At 36.6% G+C, this 23973-nt stretch overlaps 1 protein-coding gene across 1 annotated transcript in view; it reads left to right on the top strand.

Moving 5' to 3' along the window:
- LOC120529551 (anoctamin-9) overlaps positions 1–23973 on the top strand; it is a 96887-nt gene that overhangs the window by 10903 nt on the left and 62011 nt on the right. The window contains exons 2-5 of the mRNA XM_039753449.1: positions 9069–9122; positions 13245–13340; positions 14837–14943; positions 15267–15316. Of these exons, the coding sequence (XP_039609383.1) occupies positions 9069–9122; positions 13245–13340; positions 14837–14943; positions 15267–15316 (307 nt within the window). The remainder of the gene's footprint in view (positions 1–9068; positions 9123–13244; positions 13341–14836; positions 14944–15266; positions 15317–23973) is intronic.

Here is a 23973-nt window from a genome sequence, read left to right as displayed (position 1 = left end):
CTTACTTCCTCCTTGCTAATCAGTTGCACTTCCTGATTCACTATCTAAACATCATCCAACCTCTTCTCTCTCTTGTTCTCTTCATTCATCAGCCTCTCAAAGTACTGTACTCTTTTTCCATCTGCTCAACACAACCTCCTCATTTGTGAGTATGTTTCCATCTTTATCCTTTATCACCCTAGCCTGCTGCACATCTTTCCCAGCTCGGTCCCTCTGTCTAGCCAATTGGTACAGGTCTTCTCCCTCCTTAATGTCCAACCTTTCATACAACTCATCATACGCCTTTTCTTTAGCCTTCGCCACCTCTCTCTTCACCTTGTGCCTTATCTCCTTGTACTGTTGTCTCCTTTCTGCATCTCTCTGACTGTCCCACTTCTTTGCCATCTTCTTCCTCTGTAGACTCTCCTGTACTTTCCCATTCCACCACCAGGTTTCCTTTTCCTCCTTCCTTTGTCCAGGTATCACTCCAAGCACTCTTCTTGCTGTCATCCTTACTACTTCTGCTATAGTTTTCCAACTGTCTGGTAACTCTTAACTACCACCCAGTGCCTGTCTCAACTTCTCCCTAAACTCAACCTTGCAGTCTTCCTTTTTTCCAATTTGAATCTTGGCTCTGCCCTCACTTTCTTCCTTTTCTTGATCTCCAACGTCATCCTACAGACCACCATCCTACGCTGCTTAACTATACTTTCCCCTGCCACCACTTTGCAGTCTTCAATCTCCTTCAGATCAACTCTTTTGCATAGGATGTAATCTACTTGTGTATGTCTTCCTCCACTCTTGTACGTAACCCTATGTTCCTTCCTCTTCTTAAAATACATATTAACCACAGCCATGTCCATCCTTTTGTCAAAATCCACTATCATCTGACCTTCTTAATTCCTCTCCTTGACACATTACCTATCTATCACCTCCTCGTCTCCTCTGTTCCCTTCACCAACATGTCCATTGAAATCCACTCCAATCACCACTTTCTCTCTCTTGGGTACACTGTTCATCACTTCATCCAACTCACTCCAAAAGTCTTCTTTCTCCTCCATCGCACACCCAACTTGCGGGGCTTATGCATTAACAACATTCTTCATCACATCTCCAGTTTCCAGCTTCGTAATCATTACTCTTTCTGACACTGTTCTCACCTCAAACACTCTTGACATTACTGTTCCTTTAGAATAACCCCTACGCCATTTCTCCTCCCATCCTCACCATGATACAACAATTTGAATCCACCACCGATCCACCTGGCCTTACTCCCCTTCCATTTAGTCTCTTGCATGCACAATATATCAACCTTCCTTCTCTCCATCATATCTGCTGATTCTCTCCCCCAGTCATACTGCCAACATTCAAAGTTCCTACCTTCAGTTCCACTCTCTTTACACTTCCTCCTCTCCTCCTGCCTCTGGACACATCTCCCCGCTCTTCTTCTTCTCCTCCTTCTTCTTCAGCCAACAGTAGCCCAATTTCCACCAACACCCTGTTGGCTAACAGTACTGCTGGTGGTCATTGTTAACCAAGGGCTCGACCGATCCGGTATGGAAATTTGTATTGTTGTCCGCATATTGATTTGCCAAAATTTTACACCGGATGCCCTTCCTGACGTAACCCTCCCCGTTTATCCGGCTTGGGACCGGCATAAAGAAACACACTGGTTTGTGCATAACTTGTGACTGGGTGACATGCTAGCAGTTTAGTATAAAATATTATAACCGATTTCTCATTACATACTTTAATTCCATATGGTAGTACACCAAATACTGCAATTAATACATTAAGAATAATTTTAAATTGAAGGCTATCCGAGAAATAAACAGATTTTGTTCCTCAAAGGTATGGCCTAGCAATACAATCCTCGTTGGTTAGATCTTGCCCTGGGTATATTTTAAACAGGATATATGTGATTGTTGCATTTTCTGGCAAATTCTATGCAGGCCTTAAGATCATTGTTTCTCTTTAATAACATTTTTCATACTTGTAATACAGGACAGTGTACAGAGTTCTTGATATACAATTATTTGCAGCAAAAATTAAAATTTAAGCAACTACCTGTTAGAATTCTTTGGTAGCTTTGTACAGCATCTTTTCAAGGTGCGTTTAGCGAAAGGTAAAAATGTAATAATTTAACCTTCTTGGCATTAACCCTAACTGTCTCTTGGGCTTGGAATTCTATGCAATTATGGTTTGGTCCAGGTGTCTCTCTGGTTATGTTTGCATGTGTGCGGTTAAGACTGAACAGCCCCTCTGGACAGTATTCTACTGCTGTCTACTGTATACAATAACATAGTCTGTTTAAAAAAAAAAATAAAAATAATAATGAAGATTTCTGTGTGTTTACTCCTCTGTGGTAACTCATCAATATTTATGAGTTGGGCAGGTCCTTCAATCTAAACACACAATAGTGTGTAAATTAAGACATGTAAAGCAAGTTTTAGAACAAACTGAAAATTAACCATTAGTTAAATCAAGTGATAGTGATGACAGTGTGAATTGGTCATTAGACGTTGACACAGATTGTGAACTGATACATATGGCACGTGATGTCCCTGGTGAATTCAGTTTCGTGAAACTTGTGTGGCAAAAAGATAAAATGACTGCAATCAAGTGCAATGACAAGAAAGACATCAACTCCTTAAGTACTGTTCACAATGTGCAACTGTCAATGTTCGTATCAGGGGAAATTTGGAAGTCAATAAACCCTGCACTGTGGCGGTCTACAATAACACAATGGGAATTTCCATCATGTTGGTCAGGCACTCTCCTCCTACCCTCCCCTGCACAGGCAACAGAAAAAATATTAGAAAAGTGCTCAAAGAAATGTGCTTCTACTATCCCCAATGCAACGTTGGGCTGTGTTTTGGTGACAGTCTTAAAACATGTCACATGAAGGATGTGTACTAAATCTGCATCAGTACAGCAGTAGACACTACACAAACCTTCTTTATTTATGTTGCCGTTTTGGTGTTAACATGTTTCTGTTACACACAATATTTTTTCTTGTTAAGGAAAATTCAACATTTTTGAGTTTTTCCGGGGTAAACATAACACTAAGGAGATTAAAGAGGAAGAAATTCAATGGGGTGTACATTAGTTTCCCAAGAGGAAGATTTTGTGATAAATCTCATTACATAAAATAGTTGTGTTTTATAGTCGACATATTTCTTGGGGCAGAAACAACAGTAGTGATGGAATTGTATTATAACTTTCTGCCTTTTATATGTGTGCTTTTCTGATTTACCCTATAATCCAACTATATTTGGAATTAAGTTTTCATTGTTCACAAAGTATGTTAAATATTGTTTATGATGAGTATAATAGTGTTATAAAGTTTAACTTTTAGAATTATTTTTTTAAGATTTCCAGAGTTAATTGTTTCTGCATAAACCAATCATTCCACGATTTGCATACAAAATAACTCTTCGGCAGTAATCTTGTATGATTACAGAATTTAATTCTTAAAAGTGACTTACAGATAATTTATTAATTTAAACTATACTTTTTTAAAATTTAATTTAATTTAAAATCAGGTTTGTATTTGGAGGATGTGTTGTGTTCAAGTTATATTACGTGTTTGTCAACCGTTGTAAAGATAACAGGTTTTATTCATCGAAGTGTTCACTACCCAAATCGGTACTCATGAATCTAAGATGTTTAACAGGCATTCCCGGTATTAAGTTGTGGATTTGCCTGCAAATATTTAGCGGCAGCGTGTCTATGAACTTAATTTAAACTTAAGCTTCACACCTTGCTTACCTATTGATATGTCTAGAAAGGCTTGTTCAGCTTCAGAGGGTTGTTTCTTTCTTACTGCATCAATAAACCGCTCGTCTTCCTCTTTATCTGAGAAATCACACACTACATGCACGGGTTTACCTTTCCCAGTCCTGCAAACTTTAGCGAAGTGGTTCAATTTACCACATTTTTTACACTGTCTTCGTTTAGCTGGACATTGACTTTTTCCACCGTGTGCTTTGTTTCCGCAGTACCTGCACTTAGGAATATGCTTGTATGCATCACACGCTTCATATTCTTTTGCTGCCGTCTCAATTGTGTAATGCGTTTTTTGCTCAGCGCTCTTTGGAGCTCTTGCTTTTTGTGTGCGTACTGTGTTCACAGTCAGTTCACGTGAGCCGCTCGGAGTACATGCATTAAAGGTTCTCAGCTGTGGTTGTGCTATCTCGTGTGATCTTGTGATGTCCACGGCTTTATTTAATGTTAGCTCAGACCCGGCACTTAAAAGTTTCTGTTGCACTTTCACTGAGTTTGTGCCAAACACTATTCTATCCCTGACCATCTCATCTTCGTTTGCATAAGCACAGTCCTTCACCAGCAATTTTAACTCTGTTACAAAGTGATCAAAAGTCTCGTTTATACCCTGCGTCTTCTTATTAAACTTGTATCTTGCGAATATCTCATGCGATCTTGTGATGGCCACGGCTTTATTTAATGTTCGCTCAGACCCGGCACTTAAAAGTTTCTGTCGCACTTTCACTGAGTTTGTGCCAAACACTATTCTATCCCTGACCATCTCATCTTCGTTTGCACTGTCTTCCTTTAGCTGGACATTGACTTTTTCCACCATGTGCTTTGTTTCTGCAGTAGCTGCACTTCTGAATATGCTTGTATGCGTCACTCGCTTCATATTCTTTTTCTGCCTTCTCAATTGTGTAATGCATTTTTTGTTCAGCGCTCTTTGGAGCTTTTGCTTGTTGTCTGCGTACTACGTTCACAGTCCGTTCACGTGAGCCGCTCGGAGTACATGCATCGAAGGTTTGCTATCTCATGTGATCTTGCGATGTCCACGGCTTTATTTAATGTTCGCTCAGACCCAGCACTTAAAAGTTTCTCTCGCACTTTTGCTGAGTTTGTGCCAAACACTATTCTATCCCTGACCATCTCATCTTCGTTTGCATAAGCACAGTCCTTCACCAGCAATTTTAACTCCGTTACAAAGTGATCAAAAGTCTTGCTTATACCTTGTGTCTTCTCACTAAACTTGTATCTCGCGAAAATTGTATTCGTCTTAGGCATGACAAACGCCTTGTAGCGGCAGCGTACCTATTGGATTGCTGGTGACGGGTGGCCTTATATGGGCAGGCACTCAATTACGTGGGAGGCGTGGGTATGGGGGACGCAATATAGGCAGGCTGCCAACTACGTGGGAAGCGTGGTGATGGGTGACGCAACTCCGTCTCACACGGCGACCGAGCTGCACACTATGGCCGTATATATGTACGTGAGTAGTATTCAGTTATGACCGTTATGCATAGAATTTCGAAATGAAACCTGCTTAGCTTTTGAAAGTAAGCTGTAAGGAATGAGCCTGCCAAATTTCAGCCTTCTACCTACACGGGAAGTTGGAGAATTCGTGATGAGTCAGTCAGTCAGTCAGTGAGGGCTTTGCCATTTATTAGTATAGATGTAGTGTTGCCGATTAGTTTTTCAGAATATACCATCGCCATTTTATTTTGTAAACCTATCTAGTAGTGGGTAGGTCCCTTTTTCTACCTCCAGAAAAACCTGCATTTTTCAAAGCATAAATTCAGCAAGGTGCTAAAAAAAACTCCTTGCCATTCTGGTTAAGGATAACTTGACCATTTTAACCAGTTCTGGGTTATCTTTCTTTTTTTAATGGCTGCAAGATCCAAAACTATTGGAGTAAACAGATGTCGCTGTCATGTTTTTGGAACAAGGTTGAGAATGTGCCTGTTTTATAATATTGTATGCAGCTTTAAGAAGCCTGTTTTATGCCAAAAAGAACATTTCCAATGCCATTACACTACCAACACCAGTTTGTATGGTTGAGAAAAGACAGAATGGATTCATATGTTAATTCTCATTATACTATTTTCTGATATTGCTACAGTCGACCCTTGATATACGACTGGCCTGACATGCGAACAACTTGCTTTACGACCAAAATTTTTGTTTTGAATTATGACCAACATCTTGCATTACGACCCGAATCCGGTCACGTGTATCCGCTTATGCGATTGTAAACAAACAGCCGAGAGCGTTCATAAGCGTCAGTCGGAGCCCAGATACATGTGTTTGTGGACGTAATTTCGGTCAGTGCAGTGATTTATATAATTTATTTTGATAATTTCTAAGGTAGGAAGAGAAGGTAACGAAGGTAAAGAAAGCAATCACAATCGAAACAAAGAAGGAAATTGTGTGGAAATATGAGAGTGGCTTTCTTGTGACTGATCTCACTAATATGTACAGCATGCCGAAATTCACCATCTCGACAATTTTACAAAGAAAAGATTTGTATAAGGAAACTCCTTCCAAACAATAACCACCTTCCATTTCATTCTCCTCCTCCTCCCTTCCTGCAAGCCAAAGATGTCAACTTAAATGGTGAGTACAGTATGAAATTGTTGTTTCTGGTAGGTTAGGCACTTTTTATAAATTTTTGGTTAGTACATTAGAAAAATTATTGGTGTTTTTGGTAAATTATGCACATTATACAACCCTTTTTTATTATGAAAAGGTTAAGTAAGTGTTGCTGTGGGAGGTTTGGAACGCATTATGGGTATTTCCATTATTTCTTATGGGAAAAATAGTCTTGACTTACAACCAACTTGAGTTACAACCAGCCCTTGAGAACGAATTGAGTTTGTAAGTCAAGGGTCCACTGTATTTGTATATCACAGCAGAAATAAAGTTGACCAAACCAGAAAACAATTTTTTTTCCAATAGTCATTCTGTGATTATTGGACATTTTTTAATTTATTACACTATTTTCTTTAAACTCCTTACCAACAGTTCAACCTGTAGTATGGTACACCAGAAATTATGGAGTGATGTGTGAGAGAACACAAAAAAAGTCAGGAGTGGAAACTGTGAGCGAAAACAGCGAAAGAGAGAGGAAGGACCTCCCTGCCAAAAGCCTTTGTCAATGAATGAAGGTTTACCATTAATCATGTGACTGTAATGATCATGCCTACAGTTGTGTATCCAACCACCCATTCACTTTATAAGCAATTTATTCAGTCCAGGATTGTCAGAAGCAGGTGCCTATCCAGGCTGCACTAGGCATGAGATAAGTATAGTTGGGTGTCATCCTTGCACTCATTTGTGTACAACAGTGATGAAGTGATTTACTCCATATGTTCCTTAAAATATAAAATTTATTTAGTTGGTGTTTCAAAACATCCACATTTTCCATACACTCTCATGATATACAGTAGTATGTAATGCAGTCTGTTAAAGGAAGTGTATAATCATTTAGATGTGTGGTGGAGCTGCTAAAACAGAATGATTAATTACTGAAACTGAATTAGCAAATACTACTTTCAGTTCTTCGTTTTTTTTTTTCCAACCAAACTAATATTCATTACTATAACAACTAAAATGTATCAAACATGGTGAAAGCGCAAACAACACATATTTGAATTATATGGGAGGAAATAAGATGTTTAGTGACAAATTCAGGATTAGTCCACAGGCATATGTAATAGCAAAGTTATATCAGTTATGTGAAACAGTTAGTAATCAAACAAGCATAGGAATTATTAGGGGTATTCTGAAATAATAATACTCTTCAAACTGACAAGTTCGATTTAATTTCAATAACACATTTTATAAATGAAAGGTAGCCTAAATTAAGGCATGAGGTGTGTGACATTTGACTCAAAAGTGTTATCAATAATTCTGCTCCACGCACAAGCAGTTTCACAACAGCAAATGTCACAAACCTGAAATAAAGTAATTTCCTGGCAAACCAGAGTATTGGTTTTTAAGTAGTGTTTATTTTTCAGTTAATAGACAAAGCCCATAAATGAGTACATTTAATACATGCTTATAAGGTTGGTGTGCCAAAAAAAGGTTAAATCATGGTCTTGAAGGATGGAAGTGGCTGCAGTTTTTAGATTCAACCTGTATCTTAATTTAAACCATTTTAATTGCTGTTAAAGAAATATACTTATTGGACTTAATTTTAGTTGCATCACATTTTATCATTTGGAGTCCCCAATTCAATTTTTAAATTTTGTTTTAAACTGACGCATTCATGTTTTAATTGTTCCCAGTTTTCTTAAACAGCCACCAGTTGTTAATGAAATGCAAATGACAAAGAAACTACCAATTGTCAAGTCTGAGTTAAACCTGGACATATGCAGAAACCTTAAAAAGCGCATAAGGGTCTTTGTGTCAGTCCAGTTGCTATGTCTCTGTCATTCCAAAAAATGGCACGTCACAAACATTTTTAGTAGTAAAATGCATTGCATTTGGTATTCCAGTGACGGGCAAATCACAAACATTAACACTGTTTTTACAAATTCCATACCAAATGGCATATAACAGGGACATATGCATTGCATGGTGCACTCTTAAAATGTCAACATTGAGGTCTATGTTGATTACGTAAATTTCACCCTGTCTTAGATATATAGCACAACTAGTCCTGGAATATCAGCTTTAATTGAATGATTAGAAATGAGAGAGACAAAAGAAATGCCAAGAAGTATAAATCTGTTCTGGCCCACAATGGATACTTTTCTCAGAAAAGGAGAATCTACAATGTAATAAATTTGAGGTTTGAATTAGCATAATGAAAACACTAACAAGCCATATAAATTAATATCAAGTTACACTATTGGCAAGGATTAGATTCTAATTAGGAAATGAGATTTAAATGAAAATCTGCAGTCACTATAACACTCAAGTACTGTGATTGTGGATATTAATGTTATTGTTAAATTGTAGTTGGACAGTTATTTCTGTGATTCTAGAATAGCCATGTCATACATCTTAAGGTGATAGTCATGCCATATCACATATCTTGCTAAATCTAATTATCAAAGAACAACCTAACCAAACAGACCGCATACACTGTACATGTTATATACTTTAATTTGAGCTATAGCCAAATGATTGGCTGTGTGGAGAAACAGGCTTTTTGCTTTAGCATATAGGTTTACTTAAAGTGGCCACTGGGTGTGCTATTTGTTTTATGCTTATTAATTATTTTATTTTTTTATTATTATTTATTATTTGTTTTATTTATTTTTACTCAGTTTTTGTTGCCCATATGTTTGAATTCTTCTGTAAACTCTTTTGTTTTCTAGTGCCGCATTGAGCTTGTCCCAAGGAGAAATACCAATGGCCTGCAGCCTCATCCAGTAAGGGTCATTTTTTTTAAACCTCTAAAAGGATCTTGGGGTTATCACTGTTAATTTCTGCTGTTCATCCATGCCTTTTCTGAACTTGCTTTTCAATATGGAATTGTATCCATCTGGGGGCTGCATGCTATATAGGAATGTGTTTTTTTAGAATTTCAGCTTTTCTTGAAACCATAGATATCCTACCCCAACAACCACAATTGAGATATTAAGAAAAAGAGAAACATAACAAAAAAAAGAGGATATATTTAGCTTGATTTCAGATACAAACTTCAACTCCCAAAAATATATATTAACAGTCTAAAGAAACCTTTTAACAATACAGATGCTTTATAGTTCTTCAGGGGATTCTTCAAAGATTATACATCCATGTTTGAGGAAGAGTAGATGACATTTATCCTAGGCAAAAGCCAGAAGGTGTTTTTGGTTGGTCATCTTAGTTGGTTTAGCTTCAGTAAGGCAGCCACATACTTTCTGGTGACTATTACTATATGAGAATTAGACACTGTTTTACAAATTAAACACATTCAATGAGCCATATATACTTTCTTTTGACAATGCTGTGAATAGATAAGGATATGTTCTTATCAATTTAGCACATACTTTGGCTACCATTATCACACCTGTTACACTTCTTTTGAGGTTCCTTTTTACAGTCCTCAGAGTGTAACATCTTTTTGAATTTTTTTTTGTTTGTGGCCTCAGTTAGCTTTTTAATGTTATTTATGTATTGGAGTACAGTATATTTCTGAGATGTATGCATGCATGCTAAACATACATGTTTTAAAAGCAGCAAGGCTAACAGATTGGTGTTGTATTGATCATTCATAGTTGAATGAAGAGTTTCAGCCTTGTGACAACATCTGAGACAAGACAGGAATCTCAAGTAGTAACAATACAAGGTCATGGCAGGGGATCTTTGCATAAACATATAAAATGTAAATTTGGCAAGGAACATAATATGTACATCTTTAGGTTTTAAGAGAAAATAGGAGTGTCCACAGAAGTCTCATGCAGACACAGCGAGAAATGTACTGTTACATTTTATTTCAATTAAATTCTTATATTCTAACATCAAGTGGAGCTGATGAAAAGAAAAAAAAATTGTTTTGCATCCTCCCTAACCTTAACCTATTATATAAGGGGGAGGAATAAAAGCTTTAGATTTGTCAAAAATTTTGATCTCCACACCTATCCCGTTTAAAATTATCCAAAATGTTTCCAGGGCGAGATCCAACCTGTAAATGTTGTAATCAAGCTTCAACCTCACTAGGGTACATGACATTGTGCATAGGATTTAATTCTACTGCTTTGCAACTTTAGAGAACAGTCATCAGATGCTGACATATTTTTCCCCATGTCTTCATGACTTATGTATGAGTGCTGTGGTTTCTCTCCAAATCCCAAAAACTAGCACATGAGGTTGATTTGTGATTCAGATGTCATCCCTTTTTTTGTGTGTAAATTCTGCATTAGGGTGACATGCATGAGAGTTGGCTTTTAAATGGCCGTTCTGCCAGAGGAGAGGCTACCTATCTATTACTGAATGAGTCAGCATCCAAATAATAATAACATTAATATGACTAATTAACTTGGCTCCATTTGCACCAATCTGTTCATTGCACAATATCTGTTGCAATAAAATATTTGCAAAGAAAAAAAACTTATGTTTGTCATTCCTCATCTAAGTCATTTCAACAAGTTTGTTTTTTATAAAAGAAAGTCTGCTTTGCTATCATTCACTGACATGATGTGCACTCATTATGTTGCATGGTCATCTTGGTTACCATAAGCAATAGTAGATTTCCAGTTAATCCAAAGAATATGTAAAAAATGCACAAACACCTGTGCAAAACATGCCTAGCTGACTGATATACCCACTATACATGATAATTTTCCATTTGTTTCCCTTAATCTGGTTTGGAAAGCAAAAAATGTTTTAAAAGTAGTTTTAAAACATTTACTGCTGGCAGAAAGAGAGTTTTAGCCTAAAATAGATTTTTTTTTTATGTATATCGCACCTTTCACAGTCAGCGTTATTGATAATTTATGTAATTCAGAGTGGCACTTCTTTGAACATGCACAATGTTATGTATTTGTGCACTATTTACTGTATATTTCCTTATTCACACATACGTAGGTCTTTGAATAAAGGCTCTGAGTAATTACAAGATGTGTACAACTCCCAAACTTATTTTCTGTAAACACTTCAGTTTGAAGTTCAGTTTGTTTTTGCTAAGCACATTTCCATGTAAGACTCCACTACCATTTAGAAAATTAAAAAAATTCATATAGTATTCTCAAACATATGCATAATAAACAAAAATGAAATGTTGAAGCATCGATAGAAACAAAAACTCAAGTCTATGTTTCCACCACTTGAACACCTTCCTGTGCTCAACCAGAAGTTCAAACAAAATAGTATTACTGAAAAATGTAATTCAACTAATTATTAAAAAAAGTGAAATAAATGTAAATATTCATATACCATATAAGGTAGTGTGCCTATAATGGTTGTTTGGCATGGTGGGTTGCTCCATTCACCAAATGGATAAACATCACCCTATCCCACCCAACCACCCACACCCCAAGCCCCTGTGGTTGGTAGTAACCCTGTAAAGGTTGAGAAATCCTAATATATGGGATTAAGAGAGAAAAAAAAAAAACAGTAACACTTTAAAGCTAGGTACTGAAAAAAAATGCATCAACTCATTTGTAACAAGACCTTAACATAGACCTCTTTTACACTTCACTTAACTAATGAGAGTAAATCCTGGTAGTCCTTATGGTTTGGCCATCAAAATTGTACAACATGTTGTCACTCTTTGACACCATGATAAACAAGAATGAAGTACAATGCAAATGTTAATTTTTAATTAAAAGAAAATTTAAATTGTATTGTGTGAAATAATTCTGATGGGCTGTTCTGATATGAAATAGAATGAAGACACAGAATTACCTGAATAATATTGCACTGTATAGAACAACAACAGTGGAAAGAAATGTATGTAGGCTAGGTTTATAGGCTTAAGCTTAAGAACCAGAGTTACTAAGGTGATGCCACAGAAGCAACGTTTTATTCCATTTGGTCACAATTAAATTGATCGTATACATGTAATAAAATTTTTTGACAAAAGGGCAATTATTCATTTTAATCCTGAGCATAATCAAAGTGGTGGAGAAGTGATTTGACTGCTATTAAATGCCTAGTTGTAACTGTAGTCAAATATAGTAGCGCAGTTATAACACTTCCTATCCTCTAATATAGGTCAAAAGTAACATATAGGAGTGTAAAGTTCTTTATTTAGGCATTGCTTATCACATTTGGATTTGTTTTACTTAAAGTGAAACATACAGTACATGTAACTTATTTTGCCTGTTGAGGGATGCAGGCAGCCAGTGTTTGTTGTGGCAGCAATGAGTGCAATATTAGTGGCAAACTTTGATTAGACACTAGTTCATCATGGTGTTTGTTAATGTTCACCCCCTATTCAGTTGCAAATTTACTCAACATATCCTGCAATGTGCTAATGTATGGACTTCAGCTAAGATAACGGTGAGTTTTCAGTGTAGGGAAAACCAAAATTGTCCAGTAAAAAATCTATGTATACATGGAGAGAATATGCAAACTGCATACAAAACAAGATTTGAAACCAAAACTCTGGTGTTTTGAGGTAGCAGTGTTGGCTACCATACAACACACAGTCCTTACCAACAAGGAGAAAATAGTGATGACAGGAAAAAAACAGTCTCTAATGTTTCTGTCCGTGACCATTTTTAATAGAATTCAAGCTCAATTCACCTGATTATTTACTATATTTACTATTAGTGATTACTATATACCAATCACTAATATATTTTTTATGAATAAATAGGTCCCACTGTCCACTACAAATAATATTAAATAATAAAAAATAGGTGTTGAAATTGTTATATTTTAATGTTCTGGCATTGGAATTTATTATTGTCATGTTGTTGCCATTAAGAATTTAAGAGAAATACCAAGAGCAAAAGTTAATTTGAGTTTCTTAAATAACTGAGTAGTAAGTAGGATATTTCTAATGAAAGCTATAGTATATGGAGTAAAGCCTTATTTTTCTAAATCTGTTTTTTTTATTTCAGAATGAATGTGACTATGTTCTGGTAGGTAACACAAAGTGGAAAAAGCAGCAACAGACCTTTATTGAAGCTCTGCGTGAAAAAGGATTTTCAGTAACGGTGAGCCGATCTATGGATTTAATTTTTTCTTTATTTTTCTGATGGATCTAAAGTTCAGTATTAGCAACCACTTTTTAAAATGACTACAGTTTGTAATTTCTTTACAGTATTTCACTTCATTTGAAAGGAATTCTGGTAAAGTTTTCTTGTAGTCTCTCATAAACTTTCTTTTAATTTTAACTTGGGCTCAATAATCTGATTGTCTAAATTGTCAAGGGAAAAAGCAGAATATTTTGTGTGTGTGTGTGTGTGTATAGCAGAATATCTCAAAAAGCACTTGGTTAGTTTGAAATGCCCACAATATATTCAGGCTATTAACTATGTTAAATTGTCTACAATATTTTATTAATACTGTATCACATCAATGATATAAGCCAGTAAAATAACTTGTTGTCGTTATGTTTAATGGTGGTGGGCATTTTATGGTCTTCTTTTCTACCCATAGATTAGCACAATCATGTTACAAAAAGAATTATGAATTATTGCTCATACCAGTACCCTAGAAGAGTATATAAATTCCATCCTCCGTGAGTTGACCTCGATTTGAAAATTGGTTCTCTAGAAGTACAGTGATTCAGAACAATCCAGGCAATCTTTTGAAGAATGGATTTATATAATTAACTATTATGTTCTGGAATTCAAAGTCTGGATTTGAACCTAATACAAGTCTTGTAGCAAAGTGTGGGAAGGCAGTACATACAAGAAACCCAACAGATCTAGAGCAGATGAATCCTTAAAGCAGATGTGAGACTGAAGAGTGACTATAGGAAATGTTTGTTTGTTGCCATAGCTACATGCTAAGTGATTATTGGAATAAATAATTACTTTTGCACACAGGGATTATTGACATTCTATAAAATAAGCCTCAATCAATTTGCGTGGTAAACACTCTGTGCATTTCAGATTTTTAAGGAGCCTAGTGCCTACTGTATTACTCATAAATTGGGAACAAGACAGTGACTATCCCTGATTAGACAGCTGTTTTGACTCAGGACACACACACACACACACACAGTCATTGATTTTGGTACAATTTCAAGTTACTAGTTAGAATAAAAACACAATTTTGGGATATAGGAGGAAACAATCATATCTAAAAACAAATTCCTTGTAAATATAAGCAGAATATGTAAACTCCCCAAATATAATAGCCAGGCTTGGAAGGAAACATTGATTCACATAGTGTGAGGCTGCAGTGCTTGACTAATATTTATTTTTGTGTTTGTGTCTAAATGGTCTTAAGCAGCCATACAACTCTACACACTGGGCATGTCAATCCAAGGCAGAAAAATGGTTACTTTATATAATTTATAATGAACGATTCCTTTAAGTTCCTAAAATGTTGTTTTGACATGTTTTGCTGCTGTTTTTGTGTATGTTTTTATTTTAAAAACCTATTTTAGGTCCAGGATTTGCAGTAGCTGCATCTTTTTGTGTATACAACTATATTCCTATGGGGTATTCAACATAATTATGAATTTTCTTTTTTGAATTAGGAAATTGAAGAATCTGACAAATGCTTTTATGGTATTCGAGCGCCAGACAGCATGCTTGATACTTATCAGTATCTGATGAATGATGAAATTATCTTTGAAAGGACCAGGTGAGACAATATCCTTTCTGTACTATAGATGGAGTTGAGGATTACTGATAGGCTTACTGTTAGTAAAGGTTAATTAAATAACTATCACAATTCCCTTCATCTTGTATGCAAAAGAGTATTAACCCAAAGTGACTCAACCTGTCAACGTAATATATATATAGGTTCAGTTAATCTGAATTACTGAATCTATATACAGTATCTTAGTAAAGAGTATTGTTAAAATATTTGATTTGTTAATGTTAACATAACTTTTCTAGTAATAGTTTGGATGTGTAATTTTAAGATGTTGCTCTCATGTGTTTTTTTTTGTTTTTTTTATAAAGAATTAGAGTTACTGATTTTGTGCTGAACAAAACTATAGACTCTAAGAAAGGTGAGTGACCAATATGCATTTCATTGCACCCCATATTGCTTGTTGGTATTCATTGTCTGTTTATATTATTTGCTTAATTATAAAATGTATTATTTAGTAATTCATCTATAGTGCACAGGTGTAGTGTGCTTAAAAAGACCACATTTGCCACCATAAGATTTTAAAGTTTGATCTGCATCCACACATCCAAGAAAACTGGGACGCTGTGTAAAATGTAAATACAAACAGAATGCAATGATTTGCAAATATCATAAACCCATATTTTATTCACAGTAGAACATAGAAAACATATCAAATGTTTAAAGTGAGAAAATGTACTACTGTATTTTAAGAAAAGAATAAGGTATTTAAAAAAAAAAAAATAATTTTTGAGTTTATTAAAATCGAACATTCCATACAAGATAGTCAAATTTTACAAAACTTGATTCAAGTCAACCCCCCTGCCCATGAAAAAGAGGTGGGACAACATAGTGAAACTTTAACAGTAGAAAGGATAAGTAAGTAAATAAATAGAATAAAAAGGGGAAGAGAATTTCCTTCCTCAATTTAAATGCTTATTCTAAAATGTTATTAATTGGTTCCTGCCAGGTTTTAAAAATGTTTTGCACAGATCCTGTAAGTGAGTATTTAATTTTTTCCAGTTTCAAGTAGTATATAACATAGGTTACCCACTGACTGAAAAGAGGTGAGTTAGGATTCTTCCAGTTGAGCTAAATAAGTCTACATGCCAATAGTATTAGTAAAAGCAATTATAGTTTGTTTGTCCTTTAAGCTCATCTGGAAGCACACCAAACACTCTGGATTAGGACAGATTGTGACACACAGGCTGTCTGAAAGGCATTTAAAGATCCTGGTCCAAAATTATGTTCATTTGTTGCATGCCCAAAACATATGACCCAGTGAGGCTGGAAATTGATTGCAATGTTTGCAGGTTGGATCTTGCCCTGGAAACATTTTAGACAATTTTAAACAGATGTGCTCGATAGATGATTTTAAGTTGAATGATTTTATGTGTTGTACATATGGAGTTTGAGTGAATTCTGTGCATTGCTGCCTTCCATTCCTTTTCTGAAATGTTGAGTGAGAGATCATTTTCCCAATGTACTCTGGGATCTTTGAAATGTTTTTATATGTTACAGAAATGCTGTCTGAGTCCTCGAGACTGATCAATATTTTTTCTGGAGTAGAGGTAGGTGGGAGGTGAGGAAAGTTGGACAGGTTTTGTTTAACAAAGTTTCTGTTTTGGAGGTAGTGAAAGAAATATATTGCTGGAAGATTAAATTTGGAGTGTAATTGTTCATAGGATGCAAAGGCATTGTCTATGTATAGCTCTCTAAGTGATTTAATCCCGAATATTTTTCAGACATTAAAAGCTGCATAAGTTTGACAGGGAGGAAAAACGTGGTTATCGTGCAGAGGTGCCACAGATAAAAGCTTCTCTATCTTAAAGTACTTCCTGCATTGGTTCCATATTCTGAGTGAATGAAGCACAATTGGGTTATTAGTATGTTGGCGATAACTTGTATTTACTTGGGGAACAAAGCAAGGAATATAAAAAAGTGCTGCAGGCTTTTATGTTTATTGTGGACCAGATCTGTGTATGTTCATCCATTTGTGTCAATGTCCAAGTTTTTACAGCTTGTATATCTGCCGCCCAATAATAAAACTGAGTTAGGTAGAGCCGTGCCACCTTCTGCCTTATGTCTTTGTAGGGTCGCCCTTTGGATGCGTGGATGTTTTGAATTTCCAACTAAAGGAGGTTATGTTTGAATCTAACTTCTTAAAAAATGGTTTGTTGATGTATATTGTAATACTTTGAAATACAGTGGTACCTCGGTATACGTCTGCTTTGGAATAAGTCCAACTTGGTATACGTCCTGTTTAGAGGCGAAATATTTTGCTTGGTATACGACCTTTGTTTGGAATACGACTCGCGTGCTAGAACAACACGTGTGGTATACCGGGCACGCGCCTTCAAAAAAAAAAGGGCCAAGTTTTAACCTGTACAGTAATCCCTCGCTATATCGCGCTTCGACTTTCGCAGCTTCACTCTATCGTGGATTTTATATGAAAGCATAACTAAATATATAACACGGATTTTTCGCTGCTTCTGTGGACAATGTGTCTTTTTACTTCCTGTACATGCTTCCTCAGTTGGTTTGCCCAGTTGATTTCATACAAGGGACACTATTGGCGGATGATTGAGAAGCTAACCAATCAGAGCACGCAGTTAAATTCCTGCGTGCTGAATGCAGTGTTAACCAGGAAGTCTCGTCTCGCTCATTCAGCAACAACGTGTTTCGCTGTGTAAAGAGTTAACTTTTGTGCTCTTTTGTGTTTATCTTTGTGCATAGTGAAGGCCTTCATTATGGCTCCAAAACGATCTGCTACTGCTTCAGGGGCCGTGCCCAAGTGCAAACGGAAGATGTTAATGATTGCCGAAAAGGTAAACATTTTGGATTTGTTGAAGGCTACGATTCTTTTTATTTAAAAAGTAGGAAAGGAATATAAGATCTACGGCTGCAGTGTCCTTTTAACCAGGGTGCAAAACGAGTTGTAAGTGAATGTAAGGCAGTAGTCTGGATGGAATCTGCTTTTGGGATTTGGATTGAAGACTGCCAGAAGAAGAACAACGGCAGTGCTTCACAATCGCCCGAAGAGGCTCCTTTGGAAGAGCTGTAACGCTCTCCTTTGTTGTGCAGTAAAATTAAACTCATTGTTATCGGACAAGTCATTTTCATTTATTTCATCTAATTGCTTTTTTATTTATGTCTTTTAGTATTAAGCGGTGTTTAAATTATTTTATACAACCCCATCAATGTATAATATGCCAATAACAATAGGATTTTTTTTTCATGGGAACGAATTAATCATTTTCCCATTATTTCTTATGGGAAAAATTTGTTTGGTATAACTCCAAGGATCTGGAACGGATTAAGGACGTATACCAAGGTACCACTGTAGAAGCTTAGGAAGGATATTCATCTTGGCAATGTTAATTTTTCCAGCTAAAGTGAGGTGAAGGGTGAAAGTTTTTCCAAGCAGACAGTGAAGTTTTGTTGATAAAGATCTTTGTTTACTTATGATGTTTACCCCTAGGTATCTAAACTGATCTGCAATTATTAAAGGGAAGATGTTCAATCTAATATTGTGTGCTTGAGAGTTCACTGGAAAGAGCACCCTTTTTATTCAAGTTAATTGTGAGACCGGAAATCTTTTGAAATTCTGTTAGTGCTGTTAAAACTGCAGGCACAGTATTTTGTGGATCTTATATATACAGTAATCCCTCACTATATCGCACTTCGACTTTCGCGGCTTCACTCTATCGCGGATTTTAAATGTAAGCATATCTAAATATATATCACAGATTTTTCGCTGGTTCGTGGATTTCTGCGGACAATGGGTCTTTTAATTTATGGTACATGCTTCCTCCGTTTGTTTGCCCTGTTGATTTCATACAAGGGAAGCTATTGGCGGATGGCTTAGAAGCTACCCAATCAGAGCATGTATTACATATTAACTAAACCTCCTCAATGATATAAGATATGCTTCCTGCGCGGTGCTTGATTGTTTGCTTTTCTCTCTCTCTCATCCTCTCTGACATTCTCTGCGCCTGACAGAGGGGGTGTGAGCAGAGGGGCTGTTTGCACAGAGACTGTTTGCTTAGAAGATACAGATGCTCCTCTAAAAAATGCCGCTTTATCGTGGTGCTTCGGCATACTTAAAAGCCCAAAAGCACATATTGATTTTTTGATTGTTTGCTTTTGCGCGCTCTCTCTCTCTGACATTCTCTGCTCCTGACACGCATTCTTTGAAGAGGAAGATATGTTTGCATTCTTTTAATTGTGAGAAAGAACTGTCATCTCTGTCTTGTCATGGAGCACAGTTTAAACTTTTGACTAAAGGGTGTTATTTCATGTCTAGAGGGCTCTAATAATGTTAACAGTGTGGGAGAGTTTATAAGGGCTTAAAATATGTAAAAATAACCATACAAACATATGGTTTCTACTTCGCGGATTTTCATCTATCGCGGGGGGTTCTGGAATGCAACCCCCGCGATCGAGGAGGGATTACTGTAGTACCATATCATCTGCATATAGTGAAATTTTCTCTGATAATCCCTTTTATCTCCTAAGCATTTCAACAGTGAACTGCCAGTGGCTCTATGGCGATTGCAAAAAGCAGTGGTGAGAAGGGGCATCCTTGTCTAGTTCTAGTTTGAAATCTGAAATAATATTGTTAATACAAACAAGCTTCTGGACTGGTATACAGCAGTTTAATCCATGCACATATGTTCTGGCCATACCCACATTTTTACAATGCGGTAAAAAGGTATTTCCATTCAACCATATCAAATGCTTTTTCTGAATCCAACGATAATATCTCCGGAGTGTTAGACTTTGTGGGTGAATATATTACATTAAACAGGTGACGAAGATCGGAAGCTAAGTGTCTGCCTTTAATAAATCCAGTTTGGTCTTGTGATATTATTGAAGGAATAACTTTCTCAATCTTGCGGGCAAGGACTTTGAAGAGTATCTTAACATCGTTATTCAGAAGTGAGATTGGTCTGTATGATGCACATTGTAATAAGTCCTTATTTTGCTTAGGAAGCTTGGTAATTAATGCTTGGTGAAAAGTTTGAGGTACAATTTTATTGCCTCTAGCTTCTGTAAATTTTGCTAATAAAAGTGGAGCTAACTTAATTGAGAATTTTTTTCTAAAATTCTGCTGGGTAACTATCAGAGCCTGCTGGTTTCCCGCTCTGAAGTGAGTTCATAGCATCTAGTAATTCTGATAGTGCCAGAGGTTCGTCCACTTCTTCTGCACTGAGAGTTTCTAGTTGTGGTATTTGTAATGCATCCAAAAAACGCCTTAGGTTTTGTCTTGTCTTCTTTAATCTGAGTAGAATACAAGGCCTTTCTCTAAATGTGTGAATTATATTTTTATGGTCAATGATTTTGTCTCTGACTGTGTTGGTAATTGCTGGGATTGCATTGTGAACTTCCTGCTTGTGGATTTCTTGAGCTAAGATCTTGTTAGCTTTCTCACCATGTTCATAGTAATTATGTCATGATTTTAAAATGTTGTCAAGAGGTTGAGTTCTGAATGCAAAGCCTGTCTTGATCTATTCTGGTAATTTCACTGATTAGCTCTTATACCTTCTTGGTTTCCAATTTACTTTTGTGGAGCAGATATGAAATAATCTGGCCTCTTAAGAAAGCCTTTATAGTTTCCCAGTGGATTCCTGCAGATATCTCTGAGAATGTGTTTGTCTGTAAAAAAAAATTTGCTTGAATATAAACTCTGTACAATTCTCCTCTGCTACTAACAGTGGGTTAAGGCTTCATCTGTGAGATGAATTTATGAAGCATAATGATTTTAGCTCCATGATCAAAGGAGCATGGTCGGAGATAACATGAAATTGTTATCTATGAAGAAATAATCAATGCTTGAGTAACAGTGATGCACACGTGAATAGAAGGAATATGCTCTTGAGTTTGGGTTTAGGAATCTCCTAGGGGTCTGAGTTATGATGTTGCAGTGTTAGATGTCATCACCCCTATGACAGAAGATCTATCTATGTCTGGATTTAAAACACAATTAATGTCACCAGCCATTATAATTTTATGAGTGTTCACATTGGGAATGGATGCAAATACGTTTTGGATGAAGTCCCTATCATCCACATTTGGTGTGTAGATATTTATCAGAATTATTTTACAGTTAAATAAATTACCCATGATGATCATCTTCCAGTGCAGCTAGCCTGTCTCCAAGCACTTTGCATTCAGAATTTGCAGCCATTGCTTTTTTGTCAGCTGTAGATGCCAGTTGTTCCGCTATTTCAGTAGGAGTCTTGAATGTTTGCTTAACATCTTCAAACTGAGCACCAAGTGCTCTAAGCTTATTCTCAAATTTAGATGCATTTTCCTGTATTTTTTCCTCAATTTCTTTAGCATACTTTTAAAAGCTGCCTCAAAGCAATTATTTAAACAGGTTTCCTGATCTTTAATATCCTGAAACAGCTTCTCATTTGTCTTGTGAATGTCCTTAATTTCTTTCCTTCTATCATTTATGTCCTTTTTCCTTATATTATTTATATCCTTCTTTATATTATCATTGAGCTCCTTTATGTCTTGAGCTTTGGCTGTTGCGGAGATCATTGCCTTCAGCTCGCACAGATCGTTTTGGTATTCCCTGAACTCCGCGGGTAAGGTAGCGTGCCTAGTTGCAGCTGATGTTATTGTCTCGCAAGGGGTAAATTACAACGCGGAAGGTAAGGCCATTTTCAGTTTCACTGAGCTTTCTGGAATCGGTGAATTATCCCAACCTGAATTACTTGCACTCTCGCTCTCGGCTGGGAATGATGTAGCAGCGTCAACAAGTCCCTGGAAATCTGTGTTTTCACCTATCTGTTCCAGGTCAGTCTCTGGCAGGCTGTACCTTGAGCTTGAATTTGACATCTGTTTACATAAAGCTTTAGCTGTCTTTTCTATTTCTTTCAGAGTCTTTTTTTTTCTGCCACTCATGCTTATATATGCTTGTATATACTGTAATTGAACCCCCCGAGTTGAGTAAATACAGGATATCTCTGAATTATATAAACAAAACAAAAAGCGAAAAAATAACACCACTGCTAACGCCTCCCGTAGCAGACGAAGTTATTTTCACTATGATGGCAGCAACACGTTTACCATTGTGTAGCATCCTCTCTTTTAAAAACAGATCGTAAACTTATTCTTGTCTGATATATTATTCTAGTTGCTAGTTATGTTAGGTAGAATGCCCAGAGGGTGCTGGGCAGTCTCATGGTCTAGAACCCCTGCAGATTTTATTTTTTCTCCAGCCGTCTGGAGGTTTTTTGTTTTTTCTGTCCTCCCTGGCCATCGGACCTTACTTTTATTCTATGTTAATGAGTTTTGTCTTATTTTAATTCTTGTATATTTTGTTTTTTTTCTCTTTCTTCATTATGTAAAGCACTTTGAGCTACATTATTTGTGAGAAAATGTACTATATAAATAAAAGTGGTTGTTGTTGCTCAACAGTCCTTTTTGTCGTATTTTTCGTTTCATGATGTGCTAAATGTTTTCAATTGGTGAAAGGTCTGGACTGTAGGCAGGCCAGTTCAGCACCCCGGACTCTTCTGCTAAGAAGCCATACTGTGGTAATAGATGCAGTATGTGGTTTAGCATTGTCTTGCTGATATATGCAAGACCTTCCCTGAAAAAGATGTTGTCTGGATGGGAACATATATTGCTCTAAAACCTGTATATACTTTTCAGCACTGATGGTGCCTTTCCAGATTTGCAAACTGCCAATTCAATTGGTACTAATGCACCTCCATACCTTCAGAGATGCAAGCTTATAATCTGAGCACTGATAACAAGCCATGTGGTCCCTCTCCTCTTTAGTCCAGAGAATGTGGTATCCATGTTTTCCAAAACGAATTTCAAGTTTCAATTTGTCAGACTACATAATGGTTTTCCACTTTGCTTCTGTCCATTTTAAATGAGCTCTGGGCCAGGGAAGATGGCAGCATTTCTGGATCATGTTCACATATGGCTTTTTCTTTGCATAGTAGAGTTTTAACCTGCATTTGTGAATGGCACAACAAATTCTGTTCACAGACAATGATTTCTGGAAGTGTTCTTGTGATCAAGCAGTGATTTACATGGCAGAATCTTGCCTGGTTTTTATTTGCAGTACCGCCTGAGTGCCTGAAGATTATGGACATCCAATATTGATTTTTGGCCTTGTCCCTTGCGCACAGACATTTCTCCATATTCTCTGAATTTTTTGATAATATTATGGGCTGTACAACAACAACAGTGACATTTATTTATATAGCACATTTTCATACAAAAATGTAGCTCAAAGTGCTTTACATGATGAAAAAAAAGAGAAAATAAATAATTAAAATTAGGGAACACTAATTAACATAGAATAAGTAGATATAACTGTAGATGAGATGTTCAGAGTCCATCCATTCATTATCCAGCCCTCTATATCCTAACTACAAGGTCACAGGGGGTCTGCTGGAGGCAATCCCAGCCAACACAGGGTGCAAGGCAGGAAACAAACCCCGGGCAGGGGAGCCAGCCCACCACAGGGCACACACACACACACACCAAGCACACACAGTAGGTACAATTTAGGATCACCAGTGCACCTAGCCTGCATTTCTTTGGACTGTGGGAGGAAACCAGAGCATCCGCAGACATGGGGAGAACATGTAAACTCCATGCAGGGAGGACCCGGGAAGTGAACCCAGGTGCCCTTACTGCGAGGCAGCAGTGCTACCACTGCACCACCGTGCCGCCCATGTTCAAAGTCTTCACAATTTTATGTTGAGGAACATTATTTTGAATTTGTTCCATAATTAGTAGACGCAGTTTTTTGCAGAATGGTGAACCTCTGCCCATCTTTACTTCTGAGAGACTCTGCCTGTCTAAACCTGTCTTTTATACACATGTTATTGACCTGTTGCCAATTAATCTAATTAGTTGCAAAATGATCCTCCTACTGTTTCTTTTTTAGTAATACTTGCTTTTCCATCCTTTCATTGCCCCGTACCTACTTTTTTGAGATATTTTGCTGCCATCAAATTCAAAATAAGTTCATATTTTTCATGAAATAGTAAAATGTCACACTGT

Source organism: Polypterus senegalus, chromosome 1 (genome assembly GCF_016835505.1).
Source record: "Polypterus senegalus isolate Bchr_013 chromosome 1, ASM1683550v1, whole genome shotgun sequence".
NCBI classification, from domain to species: Eukaryota; Metazoa; Chordata; class Cladistia; order Polypteriformes; family Polypteridae; genus Polypterus; species Polypterus senegalus.
Note: the sequence above shows the minus strand (reverse complement) of the source record. Positions and strands in the feature narration are given on the sequence as shown.